The sequence below is a fragment of the Malus sylvestris genome, chromosome 13 (assembly GCF_916048215.2).
Source record: "Malus sylvestris chromosome 13, drMalSylv7.2, whole genome shotgun sequence".
NCBI lineage: Eukaryota > Viridiplantae > Streptophyta > Magnoliopsida > Rosales > Rosaceae > Malus > Malus sylvestris.
In genome coordinates, this window is record NC_062272.1 from 30478739 (window position 1) to 30492322 (window position 13584).

Genomic DNA, 13584 nt, shown 5'->3' on the forward strand with positions numbered 1-13584 from the left:
AAAAGGAGTGGTGGGTGTTTTGATTTATTAGTTTTGTCAAAAACAATCAAGTAGTGCTTTCACCTTTCATAAAAATAATATATGTTTTGATGATTGATGTTTCCATCATCATTTATACAAATATTTAACACTTTAAATACATGATAAATCATTTGAAAAACATATATCATAAACTTTATGAAATAAATCAAAACTTTGAATCAAAACACAAACCTTTGTGTTCTTGGCAAGAACATCAAGAACATATGAAGAACATCCATGAAAACCCATAAGAGCTCCATGAATGTTTTCATGCAATAAAACTCAAATTTTTATCATTCAAAATGAGGCTAACATCCTAGGGTACTTAGGGGTTCCAAAAGTCACCTTAAAACCATTTTAACAAGACAAACATGAACCCAAAAAATCACCCTTTGGATTTGGCCGAAAATCCCCAAAAACATGGCACCAAATTTTAGCTCCAATATTCATCCTCATATGAACTACATCTACAACATTTGAGATGGCAAATTTTCAAACAAAATTTACATTCAAAGAAGCAAGAATAAAGCTTGTAACAATTACAACTTTTAAATCATAAACTTATGAACTACAAAACCCAAAATGATTCACCAACTACTAGACCTAGGCTCTGATACCACTTGAAGGGATTATTTTGAAAAACATGTTCATTTGAATAACATCTATAGCATGCAATTAACAAATTAAAGGCGGAATCATGCTTGTATGCATTCAAAAACAAAACATTACCCATGAAATTCAAAGCCTAGTAGATTGGTGAACAAATAATCAACTCAAAACAAAGTGAGTTGAAATTAATACCTTTGTAGATTCCTCTTTGCATAAGCAAAGGCTAATCACCCAAAGAGATAGGGCCTTCATTCCTTGCTTCTTAGATCCATGGATTTGGATGGAAGAATAGGTTTCAACCAAGTTCCCAAAATAGGGAACCTCTAAGTCTCTTCACCAAGGTTTGATTGTAGAAGAAATGAGTGACCTTGGAGTAGTAGGATTGCTAGATGTACCCTCCAAGGTGTTAGCTTCTTTAGAGAGAAAATGGAGAGACAATTCTCACCAATTTTCCCCCAAAATAAACCCTTAATAATCTTCATGAATATTTGGCTATAAAGTCATTTATATAGTCACTTCTTTAAGTGACCTAAATAACCAAAACCCTAATTCATCACACTATGGTCGGCCATTTAGGGAGTTTTGGGCTTTTGGGCCTTAATGAATCTTTATTCATTAAATTGTCATACAACTTAAGTTAATGGGCTTGACGTTCGAAGCCCATTGGGCCTTAAGGTCCAAAACTATCCCGAAGTCTTTAACGAACTTATTCGTTTGATTAATTAACATATTAATTAATCCTTACCATAAATAAATGATTAAACCATTTAATCATTCTTACTCATTTCCGTTTAATCTTCAATCTCCACCTTTTATGGTGTGCGATCCATTAGGTTCCTTTTAGCGAGGCAGTGGGCGATTAAAACCATTTTACATCGATTGTGAATTGAAACAATTTTCAATTCTCCCTTTAGTGGTTATACACGTATAGGGCTTCCACAAACCATGGTTGACGCCTAGCAGCATGTCATGGTTACCCAAGCTAATCAGAAGAGGATAGAGAACCTATTCAGTTCGGGATTACAAATGCAATACGGTCTTTCTCTAATCTAATACTCTTGACCACATTGTTTGGTATGATAGTTTATTTGTTCATGTCTACTATCCAATGTGAATCGTTTGCTTATATGATTTCCTTGAATGTGATTTGGAACACGTTCCACAATCTCATTCATACTCTGGCCAGAGATTCCAAATCATATCATAGAGTATTCTCCCTCAACTGTTTGAAGGTTAGAGATCCCTTGTTGCGCATTCACTTGTCTCCATGACTAAGTGGCTTAACCCCAACGATGCCGTGACACCCCGAGGGGGTGAATTAGACATAATCAAAGATTAAGGACTTAACCACAAGACAACTGTGATGCCTCAGGTCAAAGGACTACTTTGCATTATCCCAACCATGAGTTCTCATGTGACATGGAATATAAGAACTCTTCGTTGATCACGTTCAGTGAACTCATTCTCTATTGAGCACCTACGTACTTGTCTTGATGTCACACACACCAATGACTCGAGACTAGTCACTCTCCCTGAGAGAAGACACAGTACGTACTGATCTTAACGGACTGTCAATGCCCAATTGGCAATCCTATGATCAGGAACATTTAGGATGTGTCTACGAAAGAATGGTCTCATTAATCTAACTTCATTAGATTGCATTCTCCCAATCACATATTCCTTGGACTTTATCGTTTAAGCATATAACATTTATATGAGACGGCTCAAACAATAATCTTTGCCCTTTATATGTAAACTAGATTAGTTTAACATGTGAAATGTCCATAAAGTATCATCATATGATTGGCTTTAGAGCACATTTCCAACACAGACTACTCAGGAGTTCCGGCTAACATGTCATACTTCTATGAAATCATTATTACCTGGACTGTTATTTATTATATTTTGGCATGGCATACATATGAAAATGATTATGTGAAGTATGAATTGAATGGTTATAATTTCAGCGATATACAGATGTATATGCTTACATTTTGATTTTGGGAAAATTTTACATGTTTTATAGCGAGGGGTTAGATATGTTGATAAATGAAATGATTTTGTAAAACATTTGTGTTTGCCCACTCACGTTTTCTGTTTTGCGCCCCTCTAGGCTTTTAGTAAGATTGCTGTTGGTGGCTAGAGGACGTCGACAATCCTGACTTATTCATATAATAGTATGGCATTCCTGATACTGTATAACTAGTACTTGTCCTACTGGACTGCCCCTAGACTTTATGCTCTGATTAGAAGTGTTACTGTTGTACTTAACTTCTACCACTTTGTGTTTCGAACTGCATGCTAGTATTATGGTTTTTAATTATTTGTATGTTTGCTATATTATACATAATCTGTATTATTTCGGTTCAATTTCATAAATAGGCAATTTCAGAAATAGTGTACCCGTGTTCAGTTTTATAAATAGTCAGTTTCAGAAATAGTGTATTCGTACTCCGTTTCATAAATAGTCAGTTAGTGTAGTTAGTTTCAGAAATAGTATAGTCAGTTATAGAAATTGTGTACCCGTGTTTACTTAGTGTACCAATGTTTAGTTTTATTAATAGTCAGTTTCAGAAATAGTGTATTCGTGTTCAGTTTCATAAATAGTCAATTTCAAAAATAGTGTACTCGTCAATTTAATAAATAGTCAATTTCAGAAATAGTGTATCCGTGTTCAGTTTCAGAAATAGTGTACTCGTGCTCAATTTCATAAATAGTCAATTTGATAACTAGTGTAGTTAGTTTCAGAAATAGTGTAGTCAATTCTAGAAATTGTGTACCCGTGTTTAGTTAATGACCAATGTTTAGTTTTATAAATAGTCAGTTTCAGAAATAGTGTGCTCGTGTTCAGTTTCATAAATAGTCAATTTTGGAAATAGTGTTCTCGTGTTCAGTTTCATAAATAGTTAGTGTACCCATGTTCTGTACGCCTGTTTTCTTCCACATTCTATATTTTCATTCTCTTTTACTTTATTTAATCTAAAGATTAGAGTTCTTCTCCTGCATTCTATATTTTCATTCTTTTTAACTTTATTCAATCTAAAAATCAGAAATAAAACCATAAAAGTCATTTCCTGATTAAAATAGAGAAAACCAAACCATCTTCCTATTCAAACAAACGTGACAAATGCATTATTTTTTGTTACAAGTGTGCATTTGTCATGTCCCACTAATTCATAAAAAAATATTGATCAAGAGTGCACACCAACAAACAACTAGCATGCTTACCATTCCCTGTCAAAGCACCTAACCTTCTCTTTCTCTAGGTGAGTCTAAGAATAGAAATGAATAATGGGCAGCAGATCTTGGAAGCTCCACTCTTCTTTTTCTAGTTATAATTTTAAATTTTGTTAAACAAATAAGAAAAAATAAAAAGACAAAAACAAAAAGGGCAGTGATCTTCCAATTCCATTGCACCCACTACACAATGGCATCATAGACACAGTCAGAAAAGCGGCATTACTGAAAATCTTGTTGTCTCCTCTGAGCTTGCCGAATTCTTCCATACAACTCACCACCCAAACCTTACACCAAACATTGTGCCGTGAGTGAAGAAAGAAGGAAGAACTCTTGGATGTTCAAGCTTGATTGTTAAAGCATTCGAGGTGTAATTCGTTCTATACTTACAAAGTTTAAATTCATTTTCTTTCGTTTTGTTATGAACATGAGCGGCTAAACCCCTCTTGGCTAGGGGTGATTTCAAAGCCATGATTATGTGTGCAATATGATTTGATAAATTCCAATTATGAGTTCTTGAAATGTGAATGCATGTGAAACTTTGATAACTTATTTGTATTTGTTGATTAAGGGTCGACACTTAATTGGCATGCATAAATCCGTTGCTAGAATATAAGAAAGTTTCACATAATCGTTACAAACTTATATTTACAAGTAGTGGAGGTTGCTTATAAACGATCGCGTTAAGTTTAATTCCTAGCATGAGTGACATGATGTCATAGTTGCAAGTGCTTTGTCAATGCTTATGATTTTCATTGAACGTAATGATCTTTGATCGTATCTCTATTATGATGTCATGTAGGGAACTTTTGAAGAATACTTTGGGTTGTCGAATGATGTCATCCAATCCAATAAAACAAGGAAAATCTGAGAGTTAACTAGTGATGTCACAGTTAATTTGGAGCATTGTCGTTCATAATTCAATGAAGTAGTAATTGGAAATCGAGTTGTTTGCATACATGTCATGTGTGGAGAAAAAGACTAGCTATCCCATCATCCATCTAATTTCCTAAATTTGTTTTCACCTGTTTTTAAGTTACAATTTGTTTTGTTTTTCTAAGTTCGTCCAAAATACAACCCCCCATTACTTTCTTGTTTCAAATTGTTTTAAACTTGTTTTATTTGTGGTCTAAGTGTTTTGAGTCAAGCCCAAACTTTATTTTTGTCCAAAATTGTGGTTAGTGTTAGAAACTGCCTAGTTGGTGTTTTTAGGCAGTTTTGAGTGTTCTTAGCTTATTTTGAGTCTTGTGAACTAGTTTTGAGTCTTTCGAATCTATCCTAACGCTTTTAAGTTTGTTTTTGTGTCCTTGAGTCAGTTTAGAGTCAATTAGTGATCAGCGAAGACTTTGGTACAACAGAAAGTGTCAGGTTTTGTGACCTTCGCTTGGTTGCTTCGGTCACTAGTGAGGATAAGTACGTAAATGAATAGAGACAGAGAAGCAAACACAGGATGTACGTGGTTCACCCAGATTGGCTACGTCCACGGAGTAGAGGAGTTCTTATTAGTAGTGAAGGGCTTACACAAGTACAAAGGATCAAGCTCTCAATTTAGTGAGTTCTTGTGAATGATTTAACACAAATGGCATTAGGCCATATTGTGGGGGAATGACCCCTATTTATAGAAAAACTTGTAGCTTTGTCACATTGACATGTGTCATGTTGTGATTGGTTCTTGATGTCGACACGTGCTGCGCTCTGATTGGCTTCTAATCTTGACACGTGTTGAGTAGTGATTGGCCTCCTGGTCGGAGGGGAACTCTTCTGGGTCCTTGACAGTATAGCGTTGGCCGGTGCTCGGTAGTTTCGGGATTGGTCAAGTATGGTACAAACAGTGCTCCCCTAAGTTCCCGAGTGAGGGAAACTCCTCGGTTGGGGACTTGCAAGATCCAATCCCTTGAGTAATCACGAAACTTCTAAGTACCGAAGTGTGGTCTGATCTTCATCTGCCCTTCTCTGGAAGTACCTTTCCTCCATCCGGGAATGGTGTATTTAGCTGATGTTGACGCACAAGGTAATGTATCAATTTCACTTGAAGCTTACTTGTAGTTTCGGGCTTGGTCAAGTGCAATACAAACCCTATAGTAGGAGTCCCCCAAGTCGCCGAGCTAGGAGATCTGCCGAAAGAGGTGACAGACAAGGTAAGCAGTCAAACTTCCAAGTAAGCAACCCAGGAGCAGAGGTTTGACTTCGGCTTCCGGTTGATTGTTCTCATTCTCCTTGTCTCTCATTCAACTGCCAGGATAAGGAGAAGCAAATGGATAAGAGATGATATGAGATACTTTTGCTTTTGAAGAAGTAACTTTCCACAGGCTTATTCTTGAACTGTGCTGGAGGGTTTTCTGGTGCCCTTCAGAGTATAAGGCCGACTCAAAAATTTGAGGGTCAAAACAAGTCCATCAAATCTAGAGTACGTTCGACCTTGATGATATGGGATACTATTGCTGTTGACGGAATAATGAATGTGGTATGGAAAGGTGTCGTGCTGTAGTGATCTGTTTCAGCCCACCGTTGAACCTTCTGCTTCAATCTTTTGCATGGCAGAAGTGGTGTGCAACCTTTGCATTTAAATGGTCCTTCAGAACATTCCTTCATAGTGACTCATTCACGCTTGGCAGCTTCAGTGTAAAGAGCCAATATCTGATCAACTGTCATAAGGTATTTGCCGGTGGAATTCGTGACCTTGACAGCAGTTGAGGATGAGTACTCGAGAGCAATGCTAAGTAAGCGACCAGGCAAAGGCTTTAGGCAGTCAGTTCCAAATTGGAGGTTTGATTTCAGGTTCCGACTGACTGCTCTCTTTCTCCTTGTCCTGCAGGTGTGGACAAGGACAAAGACAAAGACAGGGAGAAAGCATGATATGGGATACTCTTGCTTTCGACCCTGATGATATGAGATACTCTTGTTCTTGGTGTGGCTTATTTGCTGAGGTATTATCGGGGGGAAATAAAGCTGAGTATTTCGAGAGGTTATGTTGAGGGTGCCTTTTCGAATGCGAGAAAGGGTTGAGCATTTTTGCAGGTTTGCCTGTCCGTTGAGGAGGGAGGTCGATGTATATAGGGATTTCCCAATAACAAGTAGTAATGCTATTCCTTTACCCTTCTTGGTCACAGCGATGTAGTGGGAGCTGCCAGCTTCACGTGTTTTAATTTTGTCAGAGCACTTTGAAAAAGTGGTATGTGGTATTTGGAAAGCTGATATTACGTGTGAAGATTACAGACAAGCTTTATCTAAGGAAATCTGGCTCTCGAAGTTCTGAGAGTTGTGCCTCTTCGGTTTTCGAACAAGCAATCCCGTCGAGGATCTGACTCTCGAGATTCGGAAAGCGGTGCTACTCCGGTTTTTTAGAAAGTAATTATGTTGGGAGTCTTTTCTCGAATGTGAGTAAAGGTTGGACGTTCTTGCCAACCTGTCTTGCCGCAAAACACGGAGGTCGACACACATAGGGACTTTCCAGTTGTCAAGCAGTGGTGCTGTTCCTTTACCCTTATGGGTAATAGTAGGGTAGCTGGAACTTCGAAATTCTCGTGCCTAAACTTTGTCAGAGATCTTTGACAAAGTTATATGTGGTACCCGAGGAGTTGATGGTGCATATGGAGAGCGGTGATTGAACAGTAAGATTCACGTGCTTTCTACTTCACCAGAAATCTTCGACAGATTGCCCGTAATTTCCGCAAAGCTGAGTGTGCATGTGACAGGTGCTGACGAGGCTGAAAAAGCAGGTGCTTCTTCGATTTCTGAGATCGGCCCTCGTGGTCTCTGAGCAGCCCAGCTTTTGAGAAAGCAAACGCCTCTTCGATTTCTGAGATCGGCCCTCGTGGTCTCTGAGCAGCCCAGCTTTTGAGAAAGCAAACGCCTCTTCGATTTCTGAAGCTCCGTCGAGTGCAGATTTTTATAAAGGCTGGCATTAAGTTCCACAGCACACTTGAATCTCTACCAGTAGAAGCTCATTTCTTGCACTTCTAATATCTTGATTTGTCTGACCTCTTCCTTCTTCAACACATTTGAAAATGTCTGGACCCTCCGACCGTCGTTTTGACTTGAACCTTGGAGAAGAGACAGCCACGCCTTCTCCAGACAACATATGGCGCCCATCCTTCATATCCCCTACTGGTCCTCTTACCGTTGGGGATTCTGTGATGAAGAATGATATGACCGCTGCAGTGGTGGCCAGGAACCTTCTCACTCCCAAAGATAATAGACTACTTTCCAAACGGTCTGATGAATTGGCTGTTAAGGACTCTCTGGCTCTTAGTGTTCAGTGTGCAGGTTCTGTGTCTAATATGGCCCAACGCCTATTTGCTAGAACCCGCCAAGTTGAATCATTGGCTGCTGAAGTGATGAGTCTCAAACAGGAGATTAGAGGGCTCAAGCATGAGAATAAGCAGTTGCACCGGCTCGCCCATGACTATGCTACAAACATGAAGAGGAAGCTTGACCAGATGAAGGAATCTGATGGTAAGGTTTTACTTGATCATCAGCGGTTTGTGGGTTTGTTCCAAAGGCATTTATTGCCTTCGTCCTCTAGGGTTGTACCTGGTAATGAAGCTTCAAATGATGAACCTCCAATGCCTCCTCCTTCTGGGGTTTTGTCAAGTACTGAGGCTCCGGATAACCACCCTCCGGTGCTTTCTCTTTCTGGGGCTCTACCGACTGCTGAGACTTCCCCTAAGCAACCTTTGTGAAGGCTCCCTTTTGTTTGTTTATTTTGACTCATGTATATGTACATATTTGTGGCTTATCGAAAATATTAATAAATAAGCTTTGCTTCATTTCAACATATTGTGTTAAATACACCAAAGCCTTCTTCATAAAGTTCTTTGAATTTTTGCTTTTGTTGAAACCTGTATTGTTGAAGCTTTGTGAGTGAAGCATATAGTTTGAGGTAGTGTTCCCTTAATTTCCCGAGTGAGGAAAACTTCTCGGTTGGAGACTTGAAAAATCCAAGTCACTGAGTAGTCACGAACTTTTGAGTACCAAGGCGTAGTAGCATATGGTGGGAGTCCCCCAAGTCTCTAGTCGAGGGAGTTGACGAATGAGGTGTCTTGCTAATAGTCCATGTCGTAAGTACCAAAACTTCATTCTTTTGTTTTCTAAGTGGTAGCCCCGGACTTTTTCTTCATATATTTTGTTTATGAAGGTTGCTAGGCCCGAATAAGTGGAATTGCAGAAGGTGTAACGGTTGGTAGCTGTTTTATGGAAAGCCATCTGACTACGATAGTCTTGCACATGATGACTATAGGGAGATACACACACATACTGCTATGATAGAGGGTGTAACCGTTGGTGCATTACAATCATAATGGAAGCATCACGATGATGGAAGCATCACAATGATGAAAGCATCATAATGATGAAAACACAATAATGATGAAACATCATAATGATGTTTCTTTGGTGGAATTGGTTTTCATTTCCCCTAACAACCTGAATTGGTTTTCAATATAAGACCATCAGCTGTAGCTCGAATCACAAAGTTGTCTTCATGAAAGTTGTTCTTTAATTCCTTAACTACAACATATCCAAATTTGAGAGCCATCAGATCAGTACAACTCTAGAAATTCAGGTACGACGAGTGATTGTTCATCATTTGTCTGTCAACACGTCAGACCTGTTGTGAGCTTCAAAAACTCCAGTTTCTCTTGCTTAGATCAACATACTTTCTTCAGTGAAGTTGTTCCTTAACTTGTGAACTACAACATATCCAAAATTGAGATCCCTCGGAGCTGTATAACTCAAGAAATTCAGGTATGATGAATGACTGGTTATTATTTTTCTGTCAACCCATCAGATTTGTTGTGAGCTTCGAAACACCATTTTCTATTGTTCAGATCAGAATGCTTTCTTCATTGAAGTTGTTCCTCATCGTCTCTTTCATAACATATCAAAAATTCAGAATGAACTAATGGTTAAATATTTCCAGATCTTCGAAACATCACAGCAGCTTCGAAATCTGCAAGAATCCGACTGTCATGCTTGGAGCTTCAACACTTTAATTTCCGTGGCTCAAACAGAAATGGTTCCTTCTTGAAAGTTGTTCATCTGCTCAAGAACTAGAGGGTGTCCAAAATTCAGCTCCATTGGAGAGAAGCAGCAGCTGCAAAAATTTGATAGAGAAAAGGAGGCGAAGCTTTGTTGGATTTCTAGGCTGGGGAAGATTCCAGTTTTTGTAGCAACTTCAGTACTGGTGAATTGCTTGTATTTTTGTCCATAACTAAATTTTGGACTTTGAATTATTATTTGATCTATCATAATATGTTTGGGAACATATATAAGTGAATAAATAAGAAGGAAGATTTTGGGCCCTTGTGGGTGTAAAACAAAAAATGTTTAGGTTTTGTGAACAAAATTTGTTTATTTGGAGCAAGGTTTTGTGTTGAAGCTTTGTAGGTGAGGCGTTGGTGTTGAAGCTTTGATGGTGAAGCTTTGTAGATGAAGCTTTGTAGATGAAGCTTTCTAGGTGAAGCTTTGATGGTGAAGCTTTGATGGTGAAAGTATGTAGATGAAGCTTTCTAGGTGAAGCTTTTTTAGGTGAAGCTTTGTAGGTGAAGCTTTTTTAAGTGAAGCTTTGGGCCCTTGTGAAGCTTTGGAGGTGAAGCTTTTCGGGTGAAGCTTTTTTGGGTGAAGCTTTGTGGGTGAAGCTTTTTAGGTGAAGCTTTGTGGGTGAAGCTTTGGAGGTGAAGCTTTTCGGGTGAAGCTTTTTTGGGTGAAGCTTTGTGGGTGAAGCTTTTTAGGTGAAGCTTTGTGGGTGAAGCTTTGGAGGTGAAGCTTTTCGGGTGAAGCTTTTTGGATGAAGCTGTTTTTTTTTTTTTTTTTTTTTTTTTTTTTTTTTTTTTTGGCGCTTGACACGGTCTTCATTTGCTTGTTTTGTAGTGACTGTGGAAGACGGATTGCTTTCTGATTGAGAAGGGTTCCGGCAGCGCTTTGCACCATCTTCATGTGGGTAATATAGGAACTTCCTTATGTTTTGATCATGCATGTAGTGATAGAATTTGTTTCTTCTTATTGTAGATGTCAGAGCCTGGAAGTTCTAGTGATGAGGGCTCTTCTAGCTTTAGCTCTAAGTCTGAGTCTGCAATGTCGGAGTCTTCAGGGTCTTTGTTAGAGTCCGGTACTAGAGAAACATTGGATGATCTTCCCAACCGTCAAACTTTAGCTATTGCTAGTTCTTCCTCCATGGCGTTAGGTGAGGGGGTTGTTTTTGATGCCATACCCATAGTTCGCTCTGAGTTCACAGCAGACCATCTAAAGAATAACTTGTTAGATAATGAGAAGCAGGTTGAGGCGCTAAGGCAGTCATGTAATATCCCTCGTAGTGTAGGGATACGTTTGGTACATGATGAAGAATGGCCTTCTGAGCCTCCCCAGGGTCATGTTATGTTCTACACCCAGATATTACTGACTTTAGGGGTGAGACTACCTTTACATCCGCGGTTGCAAAAGATGTTATCTTTGATCGGATATGCACCTGGGCAACTCAATCCTGGTTTCTGGGATACTTTGATTGGATTTTATATCATTTGGATGGAGTGTGGGTTGTGTGAGCCTTCCTTCCATCAGTGGTGTTACTGTTACAAGATGCGCCCAGCAAAATCATGCACTGGTTATGCCGAGTGTGCATGTCGGAGTGAGAGAGAGCGTATTGTGTATGGTAAGAAAAAGGCATACTACACATGGAAAAACCGTTGGTGCTTTCTGTATAATGATTGGGAGTATGATAAGGGTGTCACGCCTGAGCGACGTGTGCTTACTCACTTCCAGACTGTAGGTTGTAACGTATCAACCGTTCGTACTATTTGCTATTTGTTGTGGTCTTTTCTTGCTTCTAACACTTTGCTTCATGTAGTGACGCGGGGCACCATCCAACTGTTTGGGCATGAGCTATCTGACATAGAGAAGGTGTTGAGGGTGCCCAAAGAGGATAGACACTTAAGCAAGCTACGACCCTTATTTCGTCGGTACGGTTTCCAACCCTTAGTTTCCGAGAGCCAGGGACGATCGAGTAAGTTGTATCCTTCATGTAAACTTAGCTCAATTCCTTACTTTATTTGGAAAGTTGTATTTCTTATTTTGATTTTCCTTATGCAGTGGAGAAGGTAAGCAAGAAAACAGGGACTAGCACCCATAAAAGGAAAGCACCAGTGTTAGTTCCTTCGGAAGACATCCTACCGCATAAGAAAATTCATAAGTTCCGAGGGGAACCATCCGTTAGACCTAAGTCCCAAGATGGGGTCCTTAAGGGGCCTGCCTTTAGGAAGACTGGAGTCGAGGCCGTTGAAAATGCTGCTGCCGTAGTTGCAGGAGAAGGGAGCCGACTGTTGCCTCATCCTCTTACTATGGAGCACACTGTCCAGGAAAGTGATCCTGGTTCCCGCCATGAGGGGAAAGGCAAGGAAAGAGCTGGCAGTGTCCCGTGGAAGGACTTGAGGGTTGCCACGCAGCCAAAGGATTTTGGGGATATCAACAATTGCTTGGCAGGGCGTCGATTCGCCTTCGATGAGCTCGGAGAGCCCTTAGCTAAGGATGAATCGGATTGCGACCGGATGTTGAAGCTGTCTTCATATGTGAGTGTTACTTTGTCATTTCCTTACTTTTTCCTCTTTATTATCATTATTTAGGTAGTGATGATCATCTTGCCATGCAGGTCATGGCCGAGTATCACGACAGACTGCAAGAGGTTGAGCGGTACAAGGCAAAACTGAAGGAGAATAAGCAGCTTGTGGACGAGGCCCGAAGGAATAAGGGACTTTTGACTCAGGCTCTCCAACTGAAGGACGAAACCATGGAGAGCTTGAAAAGGCGAAATGGTGAGAACCTAAGGCTTAAGAAATTGTTTGAGGCAACTAAAAAACAGTTGGAGGTGGCTACCTTGGAAGTATCCAAGGTTAGGGGAGAATTGGATGGTGCCTTAGTTGAGATTTCTGAACTGGAGAAGAGCATTCCAACTGAAAGGGAGGCTGCTGTGCAAGAATACTTAAGTTCTTCGACCTTTCATCTTGCTATTAAACCCTACTGTGCTCAAGAAGCTCGCTTTGGAAAAGGAAATGGATGGCCGTCCTTGATCGTTATGATGATGGGAGCATTCTTCGAAAATACCACGAAGATATAGATGAGCATCATCGAAAGGGCGAGACATTTGTCCTTGCTGTTGATCCTAGCAGCGAAGATGAGTCTGATAATGAAGGTAGTGCTGATGCACAGACTCAGCATGGTGAAGAGGATCTTGGGGATGCAGAGGATGATGGTAGGACGCGGAGTGATACTGCCAGGGGTTCGGCTTCAGATGAGAATGAATAGCAGTGTCTTTACTATCTGCATGTATTCTGGATGTAGTAGTTGTTGGAAATGTGCCCTAAAGCCAATCATGTGATGATACTTTACGGACATTTCACATGTTAAACTAATCCAGTTTAACATATAAAGGGCATACATTATTGTTTGAGCCGTCTCATATAAATGTTATATGCTTAAACAATAAAGTCCAAGGAATTTGTGATTGGGAGAATGTAATCTAATGAAGTTAGATTCTTGAGACCATTCTTTTGTAGACACATCCTAAACGTTCCTGATCATAGGATTGCCAATTGGGCATTGACAGTCCGTCAAGATCGGTACGTACTATGTCTTCTCTCAGGGAGAGTGATTAGTCTCTAGTCATTGGTGTGTGTGACATCAAGACAAGTACGGTAGGTGCTCAATAGAGAATGAGTTCACTGAACG

General features: G+C 39.8%; 1 protein-coding gene and 1 long non-coding RNA gene across 2 annotated transcripts; both read left to right on the plus strand.

Moving 5' to 3' along the window:
* Positions 1-8896: 8896 nt before the first annotated feature.
* Positions 8897-10139, plus strand: LOC126595905 (uncharacterized). The gene is made up of 2 exons (XR_007613757.1): positions 8897-9612; positions 9788-10139. It is a non-coding gene; the product is annotated as an uncharacterized LOC126595905 (long non-coding RNA).
* A 1599-nt stretch (positions 10140-11738) lies between these two features.
* On the plus strand, positions 11739-13193 carry LOC126597163 (uncharacterized). Its single transcript, XM_050263928.1, has 3 exons — positions 11739-11866; positions 11953-12428; positions 12509-13193. Coding segments are annotated over exons 1-3 (942 nt in total). The 5' UTR covers positions 11739-11865; the 3' UTR covers positions 12974-13193.
* Positions 13194-13584: the final 391 nt, after the last annotated feature.

What these genes read in the sequence shown, in the direction of transcription:
- LOC126597163 (XM_050263928.1), top strand. An exon ending in TGTTGAAGCTGTCTTCATAT is followed by an intron (nt 12,429 to 12,508) that starts GTGAGTGTTACT and finishes CTTGCCATGCAG; the next exon opens with GTCATGGCCGAGTATCACGA.